Genomic DNA, 27765 nt, shown 5'->3' on the forward strand with positions numbered 1-27765 from the left:
TCATCTACTCATTTCTGTTTGCAAGAAACACGATAAATGGATTTTTTTCCCCCCAACACTCCGCAAATTCACATTGGGCACTAACAGCTCAGCTGAATCTTTCCCTTGTGCACACCTGCATTAGTAATGGAGGGTCTGTAGGCCAAATTCTGCCCCCCACTACATCTGTGTAACCCCATTGTCTTCAGATAGGTTTCAACAGGTGTCTCTGTGTGCACAGTTAGGCTTAAGTGGGCTAATCACCTTAGTTCTCACCCTGTTTCATTACTTGGGGCGCTCTCTTCTGGTAAATCTGTGGCATACATGACAGAGGAACTTAGCATTGGAGTTCTCTCCCCCTCAGCGATCCCATGACATGTACTGATGTATTACAGAGTGACATACAGATCTGGCTCCTTTCCCCCTTCTGTTTCAACATAACAAGAGAGAGATTTGGGCTCAGGTAATATAGGACTGCACAGGCACCAATACCCAGTGTTTCCCTCTATGCCTGTGATGCCCCAGAAACTGAGCCCAAGGTGTTAGAGCTCTCGCAGCAGCTGGGTAAGTTCTCAGCTGAGAGTTTGCAAGTGTGAGAAACACGTGGCCACTCTGTTTTTTGAGGCTGTCTGTTAAAATAACCTTTGTGACATTACACCCTGTAGAAAGGATCCCATCACTTACCCCAAACATCCTCAGAGGATTTCACATGGATTTGAAACCTTCACTGCAGTTGAAGAGGCTGGATGGTCTCCTCCCCGGGACCCATCAGGGCTGTTCCTGGAAACTAGCTGGGAATCTTTGGGCAAGCCAGCACTACTACTCCTACCGGCTACATGGAAGTCCAGGGCCCATTGGTGCTGATCCCGGATTGGTCAGAAGGGTCACTGCATCATAGGGTTAAGTGCTTCCTCTTCTCCATCCCCTGCACAGAAGCCCAAGGGCTGGTGGCTGGGTTCCATACTTGGCTACCACCAGGCTGTGTGCGCTCTGTGCAAGTGAGGAAATGTTTCTGTGCTCATTACGATTCCTTCTCACACCCGCAGTTGGAGCCTGCTTATTGCCATTCTCCCATCCTGTGACAATTTACCCAACCCCTCCTTTTTCAACCATTTATCTTAATTTAACATGAAGTCATTATGGCATCCACATGTCTGCGTGGTTGGAGAATTACCAGTTAGGTATCCTGGGGCCTGGCAAAGAGCTGTTTTGGTTTATTTATGAACTCCTCCATCACACCAAGTAACTGTACCCACCCTGGGAACAGGGCACGACCTTTGCTACACCCACCTGTACAGTGCAGGCTACCCTTGTTAGCCACACAACACATGCTTAAGAGTGTGTTTGCACTGATGTGTCTCCATTTCACTAGCACCTGCTTAGGAGTGATTTAAAAAACCACCACCACATTAGTACAGTTTAAGGCATGCGTGATGAATGGATTCTCTCAGCACCCATTGTCTTACGTCCAGACTTTACAGGCTTGAGACGGTACATACCTCACCTTTGTTGACTCTCATTACAGAGTTTTGAGCATAACTGGGCTCCCACCTCTATTTTTCTCCCCCCCAATAAAGCTCTTTTGGGATGGGAGTGGGATTTAATCATAATGGGACAAAATCATCCCAGGTGTAATTCCATTAGTTTTCCAGGGAGGAGACAGATCATCATGTGATATTAACTTTGACCAAAATTTTCAAACCTGGGTGTCTAAACATTTAAATCCACATTCAGACATTTAAATACGAGCACCCACAACTCCCCCAAAGGCAACTGGATTTATGGGTGCTCAGCATCTCTGAAAAATCAGGGAACTTAGGTGTCTAAATATGTATGCAAATAGGTACCTAGGTTTAGCATCTCGATTTGAAAACGGTAGCCTCAGCCATACTCTAAATAGCATTTTGCAGAATGACTTCCATCCCTCACATTTAGTGAGGAATCTGTCAACATCCAGATCAATTTGGGGTAGCTGAGAGGTCCAAACAAGACTTTTCAAGGCAAGAGCACTAGAAACTGCCCCTGTTACCTGAAGAACAAGCGGTGTTCTCTGTGCTCCGTATAGTCCAGGCTTCCCTGAATAAAGATTCTGCAATCAGAATTTTATTGGCAATTTTATTGACATGTGAACACATTTTATAGTAGCTGAAGGTTTTGTTGATAAGCTAAAAAGACTGGACTCGGAAGGTGTACAGGGCCCAATCCTGCCAAGTACTGAGCTCGGCTGATAAACTTCAATACGAGTTGAAGGGCTCAGAAGCTTGAAGTACCAGGGCCACAGAGAGCACATACATCAAAGTCTCTTTCCATCCCTAACCACGTGCTAAAATCCTTTTCTTCTTTATATTAAAAATATAACAGTGTGCTGTCTATAACCTGTAGTGTTTGCCTTTATGAAAGAAAGAATTTAAAAATAGCTATCATTCCTCCTCTTCAGAGTTTTAATAACTCTCTCCCCCATTAAATTTGCTTATCCACGCAATGTGGATCATGCAGACAATGGCAGCACAAATGCCACCCATCAGCCCTATGCTTCAATCTTCAGCCAAAAGGAGCATGGGGTGAAGGAGAGCAAGAGGTGGTTGAGTTTTCATAGCCATTGAAACTCAACCCACACCAGCTCGTTTGATAAAGCAACTTTTAAAAGTTGCATTCATCTCTAGCAAGAATGTTAATGCTGAGCAAAACTAGACAAACAGCAATAATTAACTTTGTTTAATATAGACATCTGTCTTCATCAGCAGATTTGTAGAGTCATTTGCAAATTCAGAGGATCATGTTTATATCACTCTTGCTGCTACACTAACTTTAAAGTGCTTACTTGATTTTGACTTCTAATGAAGTCCAAAATAGTACTTACATTTTTTGTTTTTGTTTTTTAGGAAATTGCTGCACTTTAATAATAAAGTCACCCAGCTAGATTAAAAGGATGCTACACATATTAGCTCACTTAAAGTCAGAGAGCAGAACCTTTTGGTAAGCAAACAGAAGATGCTTAATGCTGTCCTCTTTGGACAAAAGCAACACAGGATACCTCCTTCAGAGGTTTGTCTGTTCAGTAAGGCTAGTGTCTTCCAGTCTTACACACACCGTTATGCTGGGACTCAGACACTCGATCTACATTTAAAAAAGATAATTTTTTCCACACTGATGTTAAGTACACCAGTTACTAAGAGAAGGACTTTCTGGATGATGCTGATGTGTTGTAGGATCAAGAACCATCTTTGGATTCAACAGGAAAAGCAGCTTTAAGCAAACCCCAGAGAGCAAGCAGCTACATGAGGAACAGAAATAAGGCAGCAGTGGTAATGGGATGCAAGGAAGGATTTTGCATTTCTTATCCACAATCATTGCTGCACAGCATTCATACCTCTCGCTGTGTTTTGTTTTGTTTTTTTTGTTTTAAACTTCAGCATTATCTGAAATGAACGATGAGTAGCTGCATATAAAATAAGACTCAGAAGCCAGCTCTAATATTATGCAAAATAATTGAGATTAAAAATGCTGCAAATAAGATAGCATTTCTATCTTAGCCCTTTTCAGTCAAATGACATTTCCCAGGGAACAGACATGGGTCCTCATCTTAAGTGTTTCCTGGAACAGTTTTACTTTACTCCAAAGCCTTACAGTAACTTCAGGTAACCCTGCATTTGTTTTCACAATTATATGCACAAACATATCATCCTTTGTTTTTTAATATATCTAGCCAAAGAAAACTATTAACTTCTGTTAAAGGGAAAAAAGCAACAGAGGCAGCAGGAAAAAATTATACAGATTGATAGCCAGTACGACTTTTCCTTCTTCCAATGATATAAGAGATAAAGACAAGAATGATAAGGAAGCCAAGCACCACACCCACTGCGATGGGGATAAGAAAGTTCAGGTCAGAATCTGCAAAGCATTCTTCAGCTGTAGAAGAGAAAAAAGTAAAGGAGAGGAAATTAGTAAGGAAACCAAGCATTAGAAACCAAACAAGCAGGAAGCAGATACTTGCAGTTTTTTTAAACCCCATACACTGGTATTTTTACCTGCCATCTCTCTTTAGACCGGATTGATACAGAACACCCAGAATTTATTTCTTCAATAGGAACTGCACATGGAATAGCACCTCTCTGGATGCTTAGTTAGTCTAAACACTTATTCATCCATCACCGCCCCCTATAATAATTCAGTTGCTCTGTGTTTCTCTTCTAGCCAGGTTAGGTAAGTCACTGGGTTGCGTATAGCCAGAAGGTGCATTTGAAGTGTTCATGAAGAAACCTATCACAGTTGGCCACCATGAGGCAAAGATCTCCTGTCAGGTCTTCACATTAGCATTCACTTTCAATGTTTTGCTCTCTCCATAGCTGTGGCTCTCCCACTGATGTCTGCCATAACCTGGGACAAAATAACTTTGAGATGACCTACTAACTGAACACCACTGTATGGATTTTAAGAGAATTTATCTGCATTAAAGCACCAGAATGACAAATTGTATTTCCCCCCCCCCACAACAGATTTCTCATTCCCTCAGACACCACCGTGCATTTTCAGAAACAGATGAGAAAGAAGAATAGCATAAATAGGTAATATGGAAAGCAGCACTGTATAGAAGACAACCAAAAATACAAATTAGTAGCTGAAAACACTGAAAGACACACCATTAGTGCACATAGCTTTATTTATTTTTTTTAATCTATTCAGTACAAAGAGGTCATAGATGTATCATTTTCAGAAAATAATTATGTAATTCTTATGGAAGTCAACTCATTATAAAAACCATTTGCTGTAATGCCACAAAGTGGTTTTGCATACAGTTTTGGAGTATACATTATTTAATTCCTCTCTGGTACAAATGCTAAATTCAGAGTCAATATGGGCTTTTTCAGAACATGGGACTCAGATGCAGCTCTGATGCCACCTGGAAGCCTTAGGCAAGTTACATAACAGCTGTCTCACTTTCCCCATTTGTAAAGTAGGGAAAAATACTTACCCCACTAGACCAGGGCAAGGGTGAAGTGGTCTGACATTGCTTTGAAAACAAGTCTCTATAGCAGCACTAAGTCATTAGATGTCCAATTCCCCAAGCTAATGGCTTTCACTGGATGGCTGCTACCACCAAGAGGCAGTACGTAGTTAAAAACATTTTAATCTAGTTCACCCCAATTCAGGGAGGGTGGTTTTGAAGGAGGGTTTTGTTAAAGCCAATGGAGTTTGCTTGCTTTTACATCTGAATGGAAAATGTGTCTTGTACAGATGCAGTACTCTGTAAAAAGGTAGCAGCTACTACTTTTAAGACACTGCCAAGTAATTTGAGTCTAACTGAATTAGTCTTTGTTTAGAGAATTTACTGTGCCAAATTTAGTTCAGCTATAGTAACCCAGTAACCCGTTGCCACTTATAAACCCGGGTTTTGTCCTAACAGATAAGAACTTTATGCTTGCCTCCCTTCTATCCCACCAAATTAGAAACATCTAGTCCCTGAAGCAGTGTTCATTCCAGTTTAGAGACTGCTGCTGCACCATTCAGCAATGCAGGGAAAGAAGGACAATTTATGTTATGAGCTATTTTAAAAGGAGTGATCTCAATCTGAAAGCTATTTAGAGTTATAATTACAACTTTACCTTGGTCAATTGCTACTGTGCATCATTGCTGGTTGGGAAGAGGACTTGAACACTCAATAGTGTACAGGCATACTATTAAAGTCATTAATACTAAAACGAGTTAAATACTGATGAAAGATGTCCACTAGGCACCAGAACATTTTTTTTTTTTTTAAGTTTAAAATTGAACAGGGCAGCAAAGAGCATAGCAATTTAAGCTACTTTTAGTATCTCCTTAATTCTGTCAGAGGGAAGTCCCTTCAGATCAAAGAATGGTTGTGGAACCTAACCTTTCAACTGTTGGTGTGTCTACCAAGTTTGCAAGTTGAAACAGGGCCAGTGTTCACATTTAGGCCATAAGAGTGGGGCTGGAACTTATCTTCCCTTTTCTCTTGAATGTCAGCTTTTGATATGGGACACAGTCATAAGCTTCATTAATTAGTAGCTCAAATACTGCAGTATCTTTAGCAGTATTTTTGTTCTGGAGGCCAGCTGTACAAGACAGATGACCCAGACAGACAAAGTGCAGAACATGCCCATTATATTTGCACACTCAAGAAGTTGCCTCCGGAGGACAGCACACACAAAGCATCTCCAAATTGCAAAAGTCAGTTTTAACAATTTTATAAGGGACAGTCACACAACAGCTTTAACATTTGGCAAACTATACATATATATAGATCTATAAGGCACTGCAATTTATTTGTATTACTATTGATAATGTATAATTGATTATATACATTAATACTTGAAGACATCCACCGCAAACTAAGTATTGCGTAAGTGCTATTCACAGAGATCAGGAACAGGACTTTATTCACATACAGCCATTGTGTACAGATAGATCAGAGAATTACTCAAGTGGTAATTTTGGCAGCATCACCTCCATTTCTGGAAGTTGGAAATGGACTTTAATCTGATTGTCTGGTCTATTACCAGACAAAGTCACTCAAGGTGAGTTGTCAGGTTCAGATGCAATGCTATCTAAAAATTAACCCTGTTTCTTAAACAGGTGTTTGCAAGGAACTATGATTAAACCATTCAGATGTAAGACAGTGAGATTTTTCTTTTAAATAATTCCCTCACCCCCATATTTAGAATTGCTCATATCCAGCATTACGGTGTTTCTTGTGACCTACAAAATAAGCCATAAGCACTAGAGCAACTAATCCGCCCAAAGCTGCTCCCACTACTATGGGCACAATGAAGTTGTCCACATCTGGGCTGCAGTCTTCAGCTAGATTGGAAAAAAGGGCAAGTTTGAAAAGAGAAAGCCAGTTGAATAGAAATATTAAACACTGCAACCTCTCCATAACGGTTCACATAACTACGCATCCTTCCCATCTGGTGTTAAGAGCTCTCCTTTAGCCAGACTCTGTTTATCAATGAAGATAATTGCAATGCTGCCCCTCCTCATTTTAAGACTAACATGAAGTTTCTGGAACCTATTTTGTGTATGATTAAATTAGACGACATTTTCCCCATCCTGGACTTTTTAGCGCTGGTCAGAATTTCCAGTGCAAGTCTCATTAGGGTAGACCTTCCACAGTTAAGTGGACAGAAAGCGCTTATGTTGAAAAGAGTTACTTTGCCTCGCAGTTGCAAATGTGAATGACCCACTTCTCTCTTTATTAAAGCTATTTAATTTTTTATGAAGAGCAAAATGCTTTGGAACAGCACAGCTAAGTACTACAAATATTGTCATCTAAGTCTTAGCACTGCAAGATGAGCAAGTTCATTACAAGATGCAAATCTAGTAATATGCAATTTTACCACAATGGTCTCATCCTGGAAAATATTTTTCAGAGCTTAAGTGAATTAGGTGCTTAAATTCCATTTAAGGTTTAGACTTTAGTTTCTCCAAGAGACTCTCAGCCTAACCTTTCAAGGAGTCCTGTAAAGTTTCACTGAGCTCCAATTACCGAGTTTTAAGATACATGTGCTGGCACTGTAGACAGTCTAAACTGCTTTTAACTTTAAATCACAGCATGGGCTTAGACTCTATGAAGCCTGAAGGGAGAGGCAGTGAGATTATTTTACTGACTGATTTGACTTATTCCTGCAGACCTTGGGGGTCAAAGAAGAGGCTCTTTGATTTTAACTCATCCCCTCCCTATGAATATCTCCTTGATCAGACTACCACAAATACAACAGTGTATACCAGATGTATTAGCCTGATTTGACAGGGAGACCACACATCAGTATCAGTGGTGGACAAGTGAAGATTGGTATTAGATTTACTCTTGAAGCAGGGGACATACTACAGCATCATTATGTATGCTGTGACATCTTAGCTGATGCACTGAATCTGTAATGAGATGAAGTTAAGTACAACATCTGCATAGTCAGCTATTTCTCATGAGTTAGACACAACTGCTTGTTTTTTTCAAAAGCTCTTGCAGAGACTTAGGACAAGAAGCACAAATGATCAATTCTGAATTGTCAAAAGCAACAGAGAAAGCATATTTACATCAAGTACGGTATTTTGATTAACTACAGAAACTAGGAGACAAGTCTCCCCTATTCAGAATGAATTTTATGCCTGCTCTTTGGATTTCTGAAGGACAGATTTATGCAACATGGTAGTTGCCTCACTGTTATGATGCTCCAGGTGGTTTAGAAGTAGTGACAGGCAACTGCTCAGTACCTTTATTGAACTTTGTAAGTTACATCTATATCTTACTGAAGGCCACAGACAACTAGCAGAATCAGCTCCAGATAGCATTCTTCCCGCAGCTTTCCAGGAAAGTTTGTCCCTGTCCTATAACTCAGACTTAGATGGATCCTAGCGTACAGGAAGAGTTTTTACCAAGCAAGCAAAAATTGAGAGAAGAGTCCCTACAGCTTCTCCACTTACAGTGAAGTTATCCCCAGCTAAATTTAGGCTTAATAAAAACAAGCCACACCCAAAGAGAATTGTAAGACAGACACTCAATTATTTGCTGCTGTAGTTATTATCAAGGCTCATACTTTAGTCAGTTTATGTTTGACTAGTGAAATTACTTTTCTTTTGTAAGTCTACTTGGTTAGGGAGGAGTTTTACAGTTTGCTACCAGCTTAAAGTTTACAAGTCTAAGTGGGATAGCCAAACTTCTAATGGAAGTGATTTAATATCTAGACCAGTGGTCTTAGAAATGAGATTACAGCCTAGAAGCAATAGAGTCCCTCTTAGTGTGCTACAGAAAGAAGGGGTCAGAAATAAGCAACAGGAGAGAAGATTAAGGAAGGTGGTCCTACAATTTTAACAATTAAGTTGGAGAAGCTGATCTAAAGTAAGATCCCTGAATCAATTTCAGTCAAGAGGAAATCTATTTTTCCTAATTGATTACTACAGTTCAAGAAGTCATTGCTTTAATTAAAAAAAGTTACCAAGGTTCCTTAAGAAACAGAAGAATCTTTATTGTTTATAGTAATATGTAGAGTAAACTGACAAGCAAGTCCCTATGTAGAAATACAATACAGAAAACTAGTGGTTTAAACAGTTTAAACAGACATATGAAACTTAGATGTTTATATGAGCCAGTTATCTGCACACCAGATCTACTATTTTCATCTGAGCCAATTTCTTAGACAAATTAACTGGTTTTCCTTAAATAATATTTCTACACCTTCAAAGAGAAGGTGAGAGCTTAGTTTAAAATCCAGGAATAGTTTGCTTTTAAATCCAGTAACAAGTCACTTTCATGTTCCCTATGGAAAGCTGGTAGATCTAAACAGAAGGACAAAGTAAATAGCTGTGGTAAATACTGGTTTACTTTTTTAAAGTACATAACTGGCACATGTAAACACCAACAATTACTGGAGTTCTACAAAAAGACTTTCTATAATAACTGTTGCAATGTTATCTGGAGACATTCTCAAATTAAGAATTTAAGGTTGAAGCTAGTTCCTCCCATTTCTATTTTTTTTAAATAAGGTTTAGATTAAGGCCTGAATTCTGCTTACAATGCTTGTTGCAAGAGTTATCCACCCATTCTTGCTATTTTAGCCAGAATCCTAACTATACGTCAGTCACTATGAAATCTCACTGTTACTGAGAACCAAAATTAGCATTACTAATTTTGTTTTGAGAGAGCATATACAAAACATGCCACAAGCAGCTCTGTATATCCCTAATAAGCAAGTTACAATGACAATTCCAAGCCAAGTTTAAGCAAATGGAACAAAAAAATATGACTAGTCCATATGCAGAACATGAAATTCACATTCCTTTTAGGAAAGGCTACCTTTTTTATGCAGGGCAATATGAATTACATCACACTGATTAGGAGAAACTTAAAGCTATACAGTGATGGTTAGTCTCTACATAGCTGCAGTTTAAGGAATGGTCCAATTGCATACAGTTTGTTTTGTTTTGTTTTAAGTGGAGTACCTGCTCCAAATAGCAAGGAGAGAAGTCAGACTGACCCACTGCACCTGTTTTACTTTTGCATTCTTCACAGCATTAGTAACTCCTACACATAAATGTACAATTTACATCTGCACAGCACACAATTAAGCACAAAATACATGAATCAGCTGATGAGATCCCATTAGGTGACACTATGCAAATTTTGATTAACAAAGAACCATTTAAAATGAAGATTTAACAGCTGAAGTTGTGGCAAGTGATTTTGGATCATTACACTGACAGCATCTTTAACAGACATCACTCAAAGGAAGTGACAAGACAGACTTTGTGCAAGGTATGATACAAAGTTAAGTGCCCTTTAAGTTCTAGAAATACTTAAGGCTCTTATTCCCTTTTTAAAATTGGTGCCAGTAAGAATACTGTACAACTTTAATAGAATTCGGTCTTAGTTTTTGGATGACACGCTGTAACAGGCGCTGGGTTCTTGGTCACTTGTGCCCAGCAGTTTTTAGAAAATGGGCCTTAACTACAAGATAAGCCAACTGAAAATTTTTTTTAAAAAAAAACGTTAACCCTTCAGTTAGACATGTAAACTACAGGAATGGCTACTGAAGCTACCAAAATAAGAGGAAGATATTGCATTTCATTTGAATTAAATGGGTTACTACTGCCATTTCAATGTAAACTTCCTTGAAAAACCATTAGCATGGCATTTTAGTGTCACGAGCCAGAAAAGAATTACTAGGCACTCTGAAGTCCCTGGCAACTATTCCAGGTTTAACATACAGTTAAAGGCAGCCAGGTTACCCTAGAATTGTGACAGTAACTCAGGAATGCAGACGAAACGCAAGTACAAGTTTAATGCAATTTTACAGGTTGCCCAATGCATCATATTAGTGCCCCAATTTAGACGGTTCCCTTTTCAGACTGTTCCCTGCTTCACTTAGCATTTGCACAGTAATATCTTTAACTTAATAGTTTGTCAAATAAGGCTTGTTTGCCACTTCTAGTACAGCTATGAAACCCGGCATTTTTTTCCTAGTTCAGGAAATAGAGTTACATTCCCAATGTTATCAGACAAAAAAACACAAAGACGAAGCCCCCCAGTCTCCAGCCTAATTAGATGATGCAAGTGTTTACTTGAAGTAGTTTGTTTGCATTTGAGAACTTGCACTTGCTTCGTTTAAAGTGAAATTGGAACAGTGATCACATTCAGATTTACAAGGTTTGATATCCAGCATAGGTTTTTCTTCTGCCAATTATGTAAGCAATCACTATAATGACAATCAAGCCTGCAAGAGCAGCACCAACTATAATTGGGATTAGAATGGTGTCATCATCCAGCGAACACTCCTGGGCTGTAGATGAGAAAAAGGTTGTGACAAGAAATAGAGACCGCATGCTATTGTACCTCTCTTGGGAAACAAAAGTTTTCTTTAACATGAATGCTCTTAAAGTTACAAGCAAATATTTATTGTATTTGTATAGTTTAGTAAGAAAGAATGGTCTAGATTAATGGGTAGTTTCCCTAGATACTAAATGTTATACTTTAACTAAATTTAACTAAAAGTTAACATATTGGGGCATCTTCTTGGTGGATACAGTAGCTTATTTACCAAAATGATAAAAAGCTTAAGATTTGTTAAAGAAGTTTTCATGTCAGCTAATAAAAGTTTGGATTATACAAACTATTAGCTAAATGAATAATTGCAGTATGACAATTCTGCTGGAGATTTAAATAGAGCTAGAAAAAGCCAATAGTATAAGTCAGGCTAAGTGTGTCCACAGATGTTTTAAATGAGTACAAAAGGGGGGGAATTCTAGTATTGAAAAAAGCCAACTGAAGTGGTCGTAAGTTAACCTGTGGATGATGAAGTGGCTGCAACAGGGAGAACCAATTGCAGTCAGAATTCATTTAATAGTGGTTAAGGAGTTCAACATTACTAGGATGAGAAGTCTTTCAAATACACTTGTAAAACTGGAATTTAAAAAAGGCACACTTAACTCCCTCTTCCGTCCTAACTTACACATTTTGTCAGTCTACAAAGTGATCTAAACCCAAAAGTGGGCTGCAAGCACTACTGTGACACATACCCAATTTTCAAACACTATTTACACATTTATACAGAAGTCCATTTGGCCTTCTATGATGAGAACTAGAACTGTCTCTTCGGAATTAGGGACAGAAGACAGATTAGTTCTTTCTGCGCCCATGACCAATGCAAGCTTGTACTTTGCAGTAAGGAGTTTTAAAAAACTGGAAAAACCTATCACTGGAATCATCTGTTTCCCTCAAGTCCATCCAGGCAGATCAGAAAAAGCTTTGATTCTATTTAGCATTCCCCACTGCCCCACCACCACTACTACTACGTCAATGTCTTTAGCCCCTTTTGTATAAACCTAAGGGCCTGTTGCCATTTTGTGGTGTAATTTTTTTTTTTTTTTTTTTTTTTTTTTTTTTTTTTTTTAAAAGGAGACTTCTCCAGGGCAAAACATTGATAAAAGCAAGGTGTTCATATCAACCAGGATAGAAGGTTGATGCCATTTCCCGAATGGGAATTTTAGAGGCTCACTTTAGACTAAGCAAAAATAAAGTCCTAGCCAATGGATTTGTTATGCTAGCATCTACAAGGTTTTTATCCACTCCTATGTTAGGAAGCTTGTTAGAGCACATTAGAAACTGGCTTCACTTGGGTTTATGCTTACCTTTAGAATACTTGTTGTCTTCCACTCTGAATGGCTGAATCCTTAGATCAAAAGTATGTACTTGAAGATCTTCAGTCACCACAAGAGTCTGTTCTTTTTGGCACATGTAGGAACTGCCTAGGAAGGTGTCCCAGGCGCTGAGGTTGTTGTTTCCAGCATTTAAAGGTTCTTAAATAAAGAAAATACTCTACTATGGACACTTGTTGATGAGTTTTCTATGGACTAAAAAGCTTATTTACTGAGAGAGTGCCAGCTTCAAAAAGGTATACTACCAAGATCATATGCCTATTCAGCTGAAGGCTGAGTCCATTTCTCCACAGTTTGCTCTGAAGTGTGATTATGTAGCAGTTTATACGAGATTTACTGATTTGTTTGACTACAGGAAGTCAGTTTCGGTACAGAAAGGGATAGATAATTAAAGTGGTTACATTTTCAGAAGATCTAAGTCACTAGTCTACTCTGGTACCCGTGCAGTTCATCACTGCAACAGTATAAACTGCTTACACATCTAAGCTTTTTGGCTTAGACATCTTGTTAATGATAGGGATTATTGCCAGCATAATCCAAGTGTGTGCACGCGTGCGCGCACACACACAAATTTTAAAATTAAACTTTTGTTTCTGAAATGCTACACAGAATGAGAATTCTCAGTTATCTGGAAGAGCTCAGAAAAAGATTGTTCTTCTATATGGAAGGAAGACTTGTTACCTTACATGCATAAGACAAATGCTGGTCTAGAAGAATATGCTTTGGGTTGCACCTCTTTGCAAAGAATACTGTTGTGCCTATTAATGAACCCCTCACTTAGTGTTGGGGTTCTTATACTAAAGATACAAAGCCACACTGACATCTTGAGAAAGATTAACAGCTGATTTAAGAACCTCACTGCACTTCAGGAAATTTCAGAGGGAGGCCAGGATACATGCTACACAGCTGTAACGAGACCAAAATGGGATAAGGGAAGTGGCAAGTTTGGGGAATCTCTAAAGCAAACAGACAATTTGTTACAATAGTTAGTCATTGTAGACTTGACCAAAGTATGAACAATTAGTATGGGTTAAAAAAATAAGTTAGACAAGTATTTGCTAAATATAGACAGTGTGATCAACACTGAAGTGCTTTCTTTAAGCCAAATCTCTTACCAGAGCCATTTATCAACTTGATTAGGGTGATGTTCACTTCTTTCAGATAGAATCTTGGTGTGTTTGCACTTGTGCTTTTCTGTTTAAGACAAAAACCTCTGTTGGTGTTAAAATTGAAGGTTTTATTGCATACACATAAGTATATATATTTAGAAGATTAGTTCTGCCGTATGTAGTTTTAAACTACAAGTGTGAAAAAAGCATTTTCTGACAAAGCCTACACACTAGTATGGTCCGTTTAAAGACGGAGCATATTTAGTGTACTGAGCATGTTACTAGAACCAGAGACTCCAAGGGCGTAATCCTTATTTTGCCACTATGTAATCATGGGCAGTCAAATAAGAGACTCAATTGATTCACCTGTAGAGTAAGATACCAGTCACCTCTATAACCATTAGAAACAGTGAAGTATGTAAGCAGTTTTTCTGAGATAAAGGCACTATGGGGAAAGTGTTTAGACACAAGAAATGAAGATTCAATTGCAAGCTTACTGCTAAACTGTAATAGGCTACTTACAACAGCAAAGGTGAAGTCAATAAACCTCCTGTTGCTGTCATTCAATCGCAGAATGGCAGATGTGTTGCCACAGCTACCAGTGACATGAGTTGTATTCGGGTTGATGTTAATCAAAACAGGCTGAAATTAAAACCAAATATTTGTCAGTCAAGAGGCTTCTAGCCATTAAAAAAGGCATTCTATTCTGCTGCTGTCAGAAGAAAGTATTTTTCCTCAATGTTTAGTCTGACTCTCTACAAGAGTACATCATGAACAAGGTGCGAGTCTTCATGTTATGGTAGACTGAATCATGTCCAGCCAGGGTATTTAAGGGACACAAGGTTAGCAGTATTGGACAAGAGGAAAAAAATCTTGCCCACTGACAATCTTTCCCATTCAGCTCTTATGGAGCAAAACACATGCAGTGGTGTACAGAGGTAGGGAGGAGGGTCATGCCCCCAGGCACCAGCTGGAGGGGGTGGGGGGGCATGGCATGGCAGCACCAGCAGGGCACTCCTCCATAGAGCAGGGCACTCCCCCCCCGCTGACATCCCTGGCAGCTGCACTGACCTAGCCCCTCTGCCTCCTGACCTCTCTGCCCCCACACTGGGCACAAGGAGGGAGCTACAGGGATCCAGGCCATGCAGGGGCCAAGTAGGCCTTCCCCCGTTGCAGAGTGGCCCGGGGGCATCTGGCCAGGCCATCATCCCCACTCCCTGACAGGGGGGCTGGGTTGGTGCAGCCACCAGGAATATCAGCAGGGGGTGAGGAGGGGGGGGGCAGCTCCTCCTCTGAGGAGGGCACCAGTATTTGCCTGTGAGTGCCAGTAATCCAAGGTACATCACTGAAGACATGTCCTTTGTTTATTTTGTACATCAGATACCTTAGTCTGGGCTCCCTCTGCAGCAAAGCAGAGCATCTGCAGGTCCCTGCCTTAAAAGCTATTGAAATGCATGGTCAGGTTACAACATCAAGGTATTCCCCAGCAAGTTACCATTTTAAAAAGGTAGGTAGAGTTCTGGACCTAGACTGTATCCTCCATTAGTTTGATACAAGTATTGTAGAGAGGTGACATTCATAACACTAAAGGTATGTCAAATATTGGTGAGGCTCTATTCATGTATCCATACTTATGCAAAACAGGGAAATATAGCAGCACTCTTCCTCTTTGCTTTTGAGATATTGAAAAATGGCACCTTCTCTTGGGAGACATTCAGCTGCAGCCCCATTGTAGCCAGAAGACAGGTTTTATTGCCATCTTTCAGAGAATAGTTTCCAATGAATGGTTTCTCCACTGGTTTAGGAATTGTAGTTGGCTGAGGTGATGAAGCAGTAGTAACAGGTGCGGTAGTTAAGTTGGCAACAGTGGGCACAATGGTAGGTGCAACAGTAGATTTATCAGCATCACATATAGAGTCTGGAAAAAGTAAGTGTGAAGATACATTTGATAACATTAAGCAGTTGTCAGAGGTTCAGTTTGTTACAGTCTGCTGCCATTATCTTGTGGAGGGAGTATTTTGCCTTTCAAGTCTACTACAGAGTCTCCTGCTCAACCAGTTTTTTTGTTAAATCAAATCTGATACAGCAGGTGAAGGCAGTCAGCAGAGAAAGTTCTACCTAGGGTATCTGCTTTAAAAGGAAAGAAGCTTAAAACAACCCTCTGAAGAAGTGCAGTATATTTGCTGTGTGTGCTCTTCAGTAAGATTACCTGCTAGTTACTTTTGAACCGGACACCTGAGGCCCAAAAAGAGGCAGCAAAATCCTGGAGTTCTGGATTAAGAGGCAGCATGACTTCTATTTACAGAGGCATGCTGTCAGTGAGGAACCTGAGACTTAGATATGATCTAGTTTTAGTGGTACAAGAAGATTAGGGATCAGAGTATTTAAAAGTCCCAAGTCAACCAGCAAATACTCATTCAGAACTGCATTTTGACAAATATGTATTATACAGACTGCCAAATCAGTCTGCTACACTGATCTAGTTTCAGATCAGCAGTTTGTATCATGAACAAAGACAAACGGATGTTTAAACTTACGTTAGTTCAGAGTTTAGGCAAGGTAAGCAGCAATACACTCTAAACATTTATGATTCTCTAGTTCAGTACTTTGCACCGCATTCCTAAAATGAGAGTTGGATACATGTGCATCATGCACAATTTTAAGTGACTTACCATTTTTGCTGACTGTACCATTTTGAACAAAAACCTGCATGGTGACATCCCAGAAGAATTGAGACACATTTGCCACTTCAATAGACTCAAGATGACGACATTTGTAGACAGTATTCAGTTGGACTGGACGCATAGGGTCATTTACAACAATATTAATTAGCCCTATAAGCAAGGATACAGTTTAATCTTCATGTGTTTTAGACAAAAAAAGTCAAAAAAGTCTACAATTAAGACAGGTGAAGGAGATATACAAGGAACAGGATTTCCATAAATGTAGTTACTTTTAACACCTCAAATACACATTCTTCCACTCACCCCTTCAAGTATCCATTTTAAGTATTGTAGAGCAGTACTATAGCTTACAGAGATAAGTAAGCAAGTCTCCAAAAAGAAGATGCTCCTCCCAGTCAGATGTTTCCTTTTAAAATTCTTATTAAGGTACAGGAAAGGGGTCAAAAGTTGGTGCATCTTGCCCACCTAGTAGCAAAGCACTATCTCACATTTAGTGAAGTGTCGTGCATTGTAAAGATTTATATCATAGCACTAGTATTCTTGGAGACTGATCAACGCACGTTAAAGTCAGCAAGCACTTAAAGCTTTCCTCATCCATATTTAGGGAGAGTTTAGTAGATTACTGCAACTATAAACAACTGGAATCTACATTCATAAAAATGGATAGGATAGGATACTCTTATTGATCTGCGAGGCTTGTAAGAAAAAGGGACGGGGTAGAGGAATGAATAGCTATAAAAACAATTAGAGGGATGAGATATTGCAATAATCATTGGAGTTTCTTTGTTTTAGTCATTCTGCCACACCACAAGATAAAATCACATGTATTACCTTTTGTTTTAGCATCTTTAAAAACTGTATCATTGGTGTTGTAGGTAAATGAGATGACATTTCCCTGATAAGTTTCATTAGTCTTAGTAAAATTTATACTCCACGAGTGACCTGCTCCAAATTGTATTGCTAGTAGTGGGGCATGGGTCTTATTGCCACAGATGCTTCCATCATGTGTTACATTGGAAGATGGAACCAAGGTTGCATTTTTCTAGAAAAGAAAGGTAGTTTAATTCAGACAGACATTCTCCTCATGCATGCAGGAATATTTTCTGGAAAGTTTCATAATTCTACTGAAGTGGAATCTTCCATAAAACAATTCCTAATGTAAACAAAGAAACAGGAACAGAGAACTGAACTCATGGAAGGGTTAAGAAAGTTACTCCCATTATACACGTAGTTCTAGAGTTTACCACCACCTGAATTAGAAAAAAGTGCCATGTTGAATTCAGTCTGAGACAATAGGCATTGAAAAATCTAGCCAAAGGTCTTAACCTGCCTGCAAAACACCCGACAGCAGTTGCTATCTAAATCTAAAGTACTTCAAAGTAACTAACAAAACATAAGTTTTCCTCAGTGAAAGTAATTCAGTATGGGTAGCGTGGCCAGCAGAACCACACTTCAGTTATGGTTTTGAGTGAGAACCTTCTACAGGCTTAAGTAGAGCCATGACTAACTGAACAGTGTCATTTTGTTTTAGGAAGGGCTTGGGAATGTTACTCTATTAGTCTGAGACTTCGCCTACTAGCTGGAGAAAAACCTTTTAAAAGTACATGAGAGAGAGAGAAAGCGGCTATGTTTTACACTTTTTACACTTCCTCGTTTCACTGCACTCTAACAGATCATGGCACCTCTCCCCATAACATTCAGTGGCTATTTCTTTTCTTCTTCCATTCTCTTCACTTTATGCTCTCTTCTCCAAACTCACCACTTCTTTTCTAAAAAAAGTCTGACATTCTCTTTTCACCCTCATCTATTCTCTCAGGCAGGGTTTGAGAAGTGCTCAAGAGAGTGTCACTGTAACTAAACTAAGATGAAGCCAGTCCCCTTCCCCTCCTATCCCTGCCAAAATGTTCAGGGGCAAATTCCAGGTGAGAAGCCAATCCTCCTTCAACACCTGTTGGAAAAAGCATGCAATTCCTGGATTCTGCTCAGAAGCGCTATTTTTCATAGACCCCCCCGCAACCATGTAACGAATTAAGAGCATTACCCCCTATCTGAAATGCAAAATAATAATTCATTCTTTGTTCCCCAACCAGAGTCTCCTGACTCCTGGCTAGTGTGATTTGATGGCTGTAAGGTCTTTGCTATTTTACCATTCCTCCTGCCTCTCTTTGGGGCATCCTACTCCACGCCTTTCCCCAAGCTCCTGAAGAATGAAACTTGCATCTTATTTTCACTCATCTACATGTTCTGAATAGTAGCAGTGAAGACTTAAATAATCACATCAATTTTGTTCTGCTTGAAAATTGTGATCCAGCACATCTGTTGCTTAGTCTTCAGACTCAGGAAGACCGTCAATTTACATTTGGAAAATGATGTTTGCAACAATAAGGACTAGAAGTTTTTGAAGAGTGGAAGCTTAGGCTCTATAGTGACACTTAAAAGCTTCCAAATTGTCCCAAACAAGTAGGTTGAAGCCCCTGTGTTAGATCTAAACATGATGCAGCAGAAAGTTTAAGATGACTAGAAATTAATTATTTCAAAAATATCTTAAGTTTTAATATATTAACCAGTGTTAACTCAAACAAAAGATCATGGTAAGACAGAACAAGGAAGTCAAACTAGTCTCTTGTCCAAGCTGAATTTTATTTACATTTTAGTCGATCAAAGCAGTAACGTATTATGCAATTTTAAATAAAGCCTGACTGTCCCTTTAAAAAGTTGAGAACAGCTATTTAAATGAGGTAAGCTTAACTTACTGTTCAAGTTTACCAGGAAAAGCTACAAGGATAATTGTTTTGAAGTTTCTCAAGACTGAGCCGACAAGTGAAATGGATAGCACTTCAAACAGCAGACATGAACATTAAATTCAGTACTTACATATTCACTACTGTTTGTTTCATATTTTATCAAGAAGCTCATCATCCATTTTGCATATATGCATGTAGTATTGGAGAGATCTTTCACATCTACTTCCACTGCATGTGACTGGAAAAAACCTATAATATATAGTAATTGTTTGCTTAGAAGTCATTATACTTCATTTTATTGTACATTTCACAAATTCATGTTACATCACAAAGTGTTTTAAATAGAGCAAGTTCTTTCAGGCTTAAATTAATTTTGTTAGAGACATGAAGAAAGTTACTTGATTTTTTAATACTAGAATTAGACACAGGATAGAACTCCTGGATTTTGAAATTAAAATTACAGAAAAGTTCTGGAGCTTTATCCCATCTTGCTACACAAGGAAAGAACATTTTGCACATCAGTCGTCTGATGTAGACAAACTTAGCTCAGCAGAATTTGCATTTTGAAAGCGCGAACAAGTTTTAAAAGTTTGAGTTCACTGGACTTTGTGCAAGAGCTAAGCAGCTTGTCAAAGCTTAAGAGGTTATGATGTCAATAACTCAATTTAATTAACATTTTAACACTGAAGATGTTTAGTACTTCAAGACAGAGTCCCTGAACAAGTTCAGTAAGACAATGGCTGTAAGGAGTCATTATGGGCTTTATCAAATATGACTTAAGGTGACCTGTAAAGGAAAAGAGTGTGTCCCCTTTTAATTGTGTTGAGAGTTTCTGGACTTTAACTGAAGAGCATGGATACCAAATACATTTCCCTTTCCAACTCTTCATAGATTGTCAGTGTTGCAGATCTTTAAAAAAAAGTTTAAATCTGACTGAGGGGACACTTTCCTTCAATTACTCAGACTTCACTTGCTTGATGTCTGCAATATGATACTTTCACTAGCTCACCAGTTGGTCAGAGTCTTCCAGAGAGGTTAGAAATGCATGTCTTGTCCAATATAAAAGTGAGGCCTTCCAGGTAAAAAGGGCACAAACCCAATTTTAATAGAGTAGGCCACCTTTAAGTTTCCTTTCTACAAAACGCTGAGGATTTTTTTTTTTTTTTTTACTTTGTTTTGAGTTATTTTCAAAGGCATTTTGAGATGAATTTATAAAAAAGAGTGGGCACTTATTCAGCTTGCAAGCTCCCTAGTTGCTGGCAGGGTAAGTCGGCTTTAATGATATCAGGGTATTAGTTTGCCATTGTTTTCAAAATATCTCCTTTTGTGTGCAGAGGACTATACCTAACAGATTGCCAAGAAAAACCTGAGAGTCACATCCTATCAATATGGACAAGCCAGAACTGATTTACACTTTCTACAATACGAGTAGTACCAAAGACCAGGTTTGAGAACCTTTATCAAGGGAACTTTGAAACATGGTACATTGTACTGGTTACCACTAAAAGTTTTTTCTATATAGATTATACCAAGTTAGGGAAATAACACTGATCTGCATTTGGCTCCAAGGTTATAGTATGGTGAGTGATTGAATAAACCAAACTGGAATCTTAAAAGGGATAAAAGTGATGAGAATAGTGTTTAATTAATTGCAACACTTGAATAAGCCAGCCAGCCTGCCTAAGCAGTAATGCATGATCATTTGTTAGTGCCACTTCAGTGTTCAGAAAAAAACAATAAAAGCCTCTACATCACATACTTTCTCCAAGAAATCAGCGTTACACTTATATAAGTACTATTGTTTTGGTGTACAACCACCTCCCATTATCTTTGAAAAAAAGAAGAGAAAATTTGTCATGTACAAAGTTGCAAAACAGCCCTCATTAGAGAACATGTAAGCAGTGACTGAACTGTAAGGACTTGCAAAACCTTGTCTTTTAAGTTAGCATCCAAGCTTCCCTGCTAGACCTCATATGCACTAGTCATCCCTCTAACTACTTACTCCCCCCTTTTCTTTAAAGAAAACCCTACTCCCACGCCTAGACATGTTTTTCGTTAACCCCTCCTTAATGTCGACTTCACTATGCTCCTGCCCTCCCTACTCAAACATGATATACTACCAGAGAGCTTTGAGCTTAGCTGATTGCACCCATTACAGAGGGTCCAAGTGCCTCTATTTCACCATTATGAGAACTGTTCAAGTTTGCAGTCTCTACCAATAGTTTGCTGAAACTCATTTTACCAGGTCACAAAGTTTCATTTTGATGTGGTTTTCTATCACAGACTGAGCAAGAAGTTAGTTGCTAGATCAAAGTGATAACAGCATTTCCTGCTCTATGTAAGCAGGAAATTTTGACATTACAGTCTTGTAGCAAGACGTTAAGAAAAAAGTTGTCACTTGGAGATCAGCCCAAGATCGTATGGGGCACCATGGCATTGTTATTCAAGTCCAGAGCATGATGTTAAAAAAAACACATTCCGAAAAATTCTCATGGTAAATAGACAATGTGCCACCAAGCATAACACCTGCTAGCACTAATTACTACCTCTATATGATCTTGAAAAATAGTATGGATTGGCAAGAGATTGGTGGCAAGGACTCAGTTTTATTTTGTGCTATTGACTTGCTCTCTTACCCCTGAGCAAGTTTCTTTGCTTCTATATCTCATTTCCTTTTACAGATGAAGAAAGCTTTTTATGAAAGTGTATAAGTGGCTAAGATGATTGGATAAAAGTGGAACAGAAGGAGGACATTCTCTACTTATTAGAAACATCACTTTTTAGGGGTTATTTAGTGATTTGAATCCCTACTCAAAGGCTCAAGTTGGATACCTAGTACTCAAGCCAATGTCCCCTAACCTACCCACCCACACCTACAGAAATAAACTTGAAAAACACCACTTGGCTTTGCCAGAGGAATGAGAAAGAAAAATTTGTTTGATGTGGTGGTGGATGCAGCAGTAGCAAGTGGAGAAACCTTTCACTACAAACTTTTGCTGGATTACAGCGATGAGGAGTGTGATGAGGTGATTTGTGACTAACAGCTGTTCCAGCAAGGAGACTGGAGTATAGATAGTCCCCTGATCCAGAAGAGAAAGCTACTTTGAGAAAGGGGCTTCACATGCTCAGTGGTTCAGTGGAGACCAAGACTCATTCTCATTTTGGATTAAGTCACCCAATGCAAAAGAACAGTGCTCCAAAAGCACCACATCAAGAATCACATGCATCTAGTAAGGTGTGGAGAAAGGTGCTACTTAACTTTAACAAGCAGAGTATTACTCCAGCATACTCTGTACAGTTTTGGTATCTGCTTGACTTATCGGGACCCTTAAAACGGTAGAGACAGGTTTGGCTACAAGTAAAAACCATGTTTTAGAAGCAGCGGCTTTTATTTAGGCATCTATAGTTACAAACCATTTTAGAGGGTTCTTCTGGAACTCCCAGGACTTTTAGTAGCAAGGAAGATTAATACAACAGGCCTGAAAGCCATCAAAATACATAATTTGTTAGTCCACATAAATTATGAGGTATAACACAAGACAAAAGCTAGCTGCTTCTCTCATATCCCATTCCATGCTAGTCTCCTATCCCTGTGGGGAGGACAAGGTCAGCAACTACAATATCTTTATTACAGCCATGGAGATCAACCTGATAATGTAATTCAGTAAAAATATCAACACACTGTGCCTGGCAACAGCCTTGGCAACACATTTTGAGTGCAACTAACTAGAACAGATCAAATTCATGGCCATTTTCATTTTGCACAGGATAGCGCAGATGCAGCATCGGGACTGGAAGGCCCATGACTGCCCTCCCGACCTCAAGGTATACTTCTATCCAAAGCAGTAGCAAAAAAGCACTAGTCTGCATATCAGCCAAGAATTTTGTGGTGGGGGAAAAACTAGGACCTATAGCATAGAGCCAAACCGGAAAACCACATTATTCAACAAAGAGAAGCAGTTTGGCAGACCAGGGAGGATTAAAGATGCATTTCACAGATGCTGTGGGTGTCTCAGGGTCTGTTTTAAAAGAGAAGAGGCAGGAAATTCAGATAAGACCAGACTTGAGCTTCATGTTGAACCTTCTGTACAATGCTTGTCTGAAGCCCAGTCATGATCCCAAGGCACAACACATCAGCCCAATGGGACCAGAAATATAGTAACACAGATCTGCTCCCACACAAGTGGAGCAAGTGCTCAACCTTCCTCCCTTTCAGTTGTACCCAGCATCACTCTCAAGGACAGAGCAGATGTGAGTGTACGGACCTCTCCCCCATCACTCCTAGAGCAAAAGCCTCTCTCCCACTGCCCCATACTCTGGGGCTGCCTGCACTGGACTGAAATCCTGGGCTTTGTGCATTTGTGAACAGCCTCAGCAATGCAACTCCTGACTCCACAGGGAGATAAGCCACCTAGGCATCCCCCTAGAGCACCCCTGACCCCCCAAATCCATCAGGCATTCCCCCAAAGAACATACACCCTCCACTCCCCAGGGAGCCCCTCTAGAGCACCCCAAGCCATAAAAGCCACCCACTCCAGGCACTTAACCCCAGGGCACCCCAACACCACAAAATCCACCAGACAGCCCCAAGCCACAACATCCCCAGAGAGCACCCCCCCCCCCGCCGCTAACCCTGATCCATAACACCCCCTTCCTCCCACCAAGCACCCCTGGAGAGAATCCCTGACCCACAACAGCCCCACAGCACCCCCCCACCAAGTACCCCTTCCCTCCCACAGCACCCCCATCTAGAATCTGATCCACAACATCCCCACAGCGCCCCCCAACCTAGAACCTCCGAGCCACAACCCCCCTCACCCCACAGCACCCCCCAGTGCCCCGATCCCCAACGCCCCCGCGGCACCCCCCACCCTGCACCCCCCCAGTCTCCCCACTCCGCACCCCGAGCCACCCCCACTCCCAGGGCTCCCCACACGGCGTCGCTCCCCACGTACCGCCGCAGCAGCCCCCTAGACTCCCCTCCCCCCGAGGGACTCGCCCGCAGGGTGAGGCGCCAACCCCGCCCCTCGCAGAGAGGGGCCGCCGGGCACTCACCGGGGCCGCCGAGCACGAGGAGCAGGAGGCAGCAGCGGGTCAGGCTGAGGGGCCGCGTCCAGGTGCAGCGCGTCGCCATGTTTCCACTTCCCAGCGTTAGGGCGCGGGCGGACGGGCGGGCATAAGCAATGAAAGTGCAAGCAAGGCACTGGCCGGTCATATGAGGGGGAGGGACCTCTGCGGGCAGCCAATCACCGAGCCGGCCTCGCCCCGCCGCCAATTTTATGGGTCACAGGCATAGCTCATCTCGTAAATTAAGTGGTCGGGCTGGTGGGAAACCAGGGATGCAACATAGGAGTGGGGTTTAGCTTTCTATTTCCTCTCAGCTGAGAGTAAGAAAAGAGGCTGCATTTTATCTCCTCCATAGGACAGGGGTGCAGCAGGCTGAAATCCCTCAAATATCATTCCCTACCAGAGAAGTAATGTAATATAATGTATTCTGATTAGTAGGTGGGGCTGGGAGCACCACCTCCTATTAAGGTTGCTAAACACTTCTCACTCTAAGCTCCTGTTGTCAGTTGCTTATAACATGGCCAAATTTTAATTGTTTAGGCTTACATTTTCCAGAGTGTTTCAAATAAATAATATAATTAATATAATATAAATGTTACCATGGCAACTGCCAAAACATTGGCTCAATAACGAACAAGACGCAAAAATCAAGTTGCCCCTTTCCCTGAGAGTTTACAATGTGAAATGATAATTGATTGTGTATTATTCATCATTGGGAATTTATATTTATATTCATTACAAATGTATCCAATTTATGTTACTGTAACTGAAAGGTTGCACAGCTAAGCTGTTTATTTTATTTTATAGTAGCATCCAGATGCCTCAGTGTGGACTGGGGGCCCATTTGGCTAGTTGCTTTATAAATGGTCATTGAGAGCTCTGCTCCGAACATTTTACAATCTGAAGCATTAAGTTTTCAAATACTGACTCACATGCTTATTTTTAAGCATATGAGCAGTCACACTATAGACTATACCCCTGATCTTGCAGATGTTTAACTGTACTGCAAATGCCAGTTTGCTTCTGTTGCTCTGGCAAAACCTGCAAATGCAATTGAGCATCTTCATAAGTCTATCCATGAGCAGGGACCAAGAAACTTGAGCAGACAATGAGGGAGGAGCAGAGTCATGAAAGTTCTTGCAGGTGAAGACAAGAAGGTGAGGAACTTGATGTGGTGAACCTGATGTGATGAGCCAATGGAGGGATTCAAAGAGGCAGTGTATAGACAACACAGAAGATCAGAGGAACTGAGTTCTGTATGATCCTGAGGTGGCTGGTATAATATAGACAATTAATTAATTAATATCTATGATATAAATAGTTGTAATGTATGTAATTACTTTTAATGTTTTATTTCTCCAAAGAGCTGCACAAACCATTAGCCTGATCTTAGAAGCCCTTCAAGCGTGGAACTCCACTGAAATCAATGAGTTTTACTGATGGGAGTTTCGCACACAGAGTGCTTGCAGGATTGAGCATAATAACCAGTATAGTCTCTTCCTTTTAATAAATTTATAATTACTCACAGGATTAACCTGAGCTCTGTGGGCATGCATATCTAATCTCTCTCTCTTTCTCCAGGTACCACTGCATCTGAGCACCCATTTCTATTTCTGTTATTTCTATTAAAATAGAACTAACAACGAGAGTTTTGCTTTCTTCCTTCTCAGCATGTAAGAGAAATAGCTTGATTATTATATACATTTTTGTTAGTGCATATGTAGAATTTATTGAAAAAAAGCTAAAATGAAGAATTAATTTTGCATTGAATACCTGATCCTGTGCCCATTGAAGTCCATGGAAAATCTTCCTTTGACATCAATGATGCAGGATCAAGCCATTTGTTCTAAAAGTAGCAAGGTTTGTGGTCATTCTTATCTCTTGTAGGAATGAATATGGGAATTTTGTAGTCCAGGTCCAGCTTTCAGGATTAGGGAGTCTCATAAACTCTAAGGTCAGACGGGACCAATATGGTCATCTAGTCTGAGCTCCTGCACAACGCAGGCCACAGAACCTCACCCACCACTCCTGTCATAGACCCCTGACCTATGACTGAGTTATTAAAGTCAGCAAATCATGGTTTAAAGACTTTAAGGTACAGAGACTCCATCTGCAAGTGAGCCGTGCTCCATGCTACAGAGGGAGGTGAAAAACCCCCAGATCCTTTGCCAATCTGCCCTAGGGGAAAATTCCTTCCCAACCCCAAATATGGTGATCAATTAAACCTGGAGCATGTGGGCAAGACTCACCAGCCAGACACACAGAAAGAATTCTCTGTAATAACTCAGAACCCATCAAACGTGCCATCACAGTGTGATCTCTGAGGCAGATAGGAGCAGTTGCAGGAAGAAGTTTGAGCATCAGAACAGAGACCTTCAACTAGGCTCTTTAATTAACAGGGAGCCGCTAAAGAAAGGAGAGCACTTGGCTGATATGTTTGTAGCAACCTGTATTCTGGAATGCTACATTTTGTATCAGTTGGAGCTTTACTTCAGGGCCTGTGGCTTCATTCCTAAATGTGTGTGGATTTAAATGTTCCCTTGTACCTTTTGCATACTGTACATTCCAGCCTTTCGCTAGTGCATCAGAACCAGAATATGAACATGCCCAGAAAGTCGGCAGAAACAAAAGTGACCCCGATAAGTCTGTTTCATTGTCTGAATTTAGTAGACTGGTAGAAGGGACCAAATAGATTAGAACACATTCTAAGAACATTTGCTTGTCACTAAATATGCCAAGGTGTGATTAGAAACAGGGATTTCTTAAAATATATCTCATTTATAACCTGACAGTGTCCCCTTTAATAGCAGAACATTAATTCAGGCTGTTTTCTTTTTCACGTGGTTGCTCCCCCCCTCCCCAAGACTGCCAGTGATGTCATCTCATTGTGAGCTTATCACATGCATTGTGTGTTCCGGATTTGGCTGAAGCTGCTTGGTGGTGTGTGTGTGTGTCACGTTGGCTGATTTAATCAAGAAGAAGATGAGGAGACAGTTCAATGCTGGGAATTGTAGGCAAGCTAATTTTACTAACACAATTGATGGGCCCAATCCTGAGGTCAGTGGCAAAACTCACATTGATGTAAGTGGGAGCTGGAGCAGGATTTAATTTTTCTTAATAAAGATGACAAAACCACACACTGTTGTACAAAATACAGTCTCTGCCTTGATTAATTTAGTGTTATTTTACTATCACATAATGAAAAGAGATACTGATGGCTGCACTGTTGCAAATTTCCGTTAGCTGCAGTGGCAGTGAGGATGAGGCAGCCTGTGGGAGAATCACTGTAGATCCCAGCCCCCAAATGCAGAGTCAAATCCTACGCTGGTGTAAATGAGTGTAAGCTGAGGCTAATGGAGTTGATTCCAGGAATGAATTTCATCTACAGTCTTCAGGCCCATCACCTTTCAGCCCCCTTAAATGTTGGATTCTGTCTTGTGCAGGAGACATTTGCATATTTTAACCAGCTTCCAAACACCTGTCAGCACCTTAGTTCTCTCTCTCCTAACTCTGATT

General features: G+C 40.3%; 1 protein-coding gene across 3 annotated transcripts; it reads right to left on the reverse strand.

Moving 5' to 3' along the window:
* Nucleotides 1-2080: 2080 nt before the first annotated feature.
* LAMP2 (lysosomal associated membrane protein 2) lies at nt 2081-24358 on the reverse strand. Of its 3 annotated transcripts, none has more exons than XM_067548179.1 (9): nt 24238-24358; nt 19313-19431; nt 17270-17480; nt 16427-16588; nt 15452-15672; nt 14277-14396; nt 13761-13839; nt 12619-12786; nt 2081-3888 (listed from the first exon to the last, which is right to left on the reverse strand). In XM_067548179.1, exons 1-9 carry the CDS (start codon nt 24314-24316, stop codon nt 3746-3748), a joined length of 1302 nt encoding a protein of 433 aa, XP_067404280.1. In that variant the 5' UTR covers nt 24317-24358; the 3' UTR covers nt 2081-3745. The 3 variants fall into 3 exon arrangements, with proteins under 3 accessions (XP_067404280.1, XP_067404281.1, XP_067404282.1); XM_067548180.1 differs by lacking the exon at nt 2081-3888 and adding an exon at nt 4622-6798; XM_067548181.1 differs by lacking the exon at nt 2081-3888 and adding an exon at nt 8936-11270.
* Nucleotides 24359-27765: the final 3407 nt, after the last annotated feature.

The sequence above is a fragment of the Emydura macquarii genome, unplaced genomic scaffold (assembly GCF_026122565.2).
Source record: "Emydura macquarii macquarii isolate MOO-44397 ecotype Brisbane River unplaced genomic scaffold, CSIRO-AGI_Emac_v2 contig_1253, whole genome shotgun sequence".
Classification (NCBI taxonomy): Eukaryota; Metazoa; Chordata; order Testudines; family Chelidae; genus Emydura; species Emydura macquarii.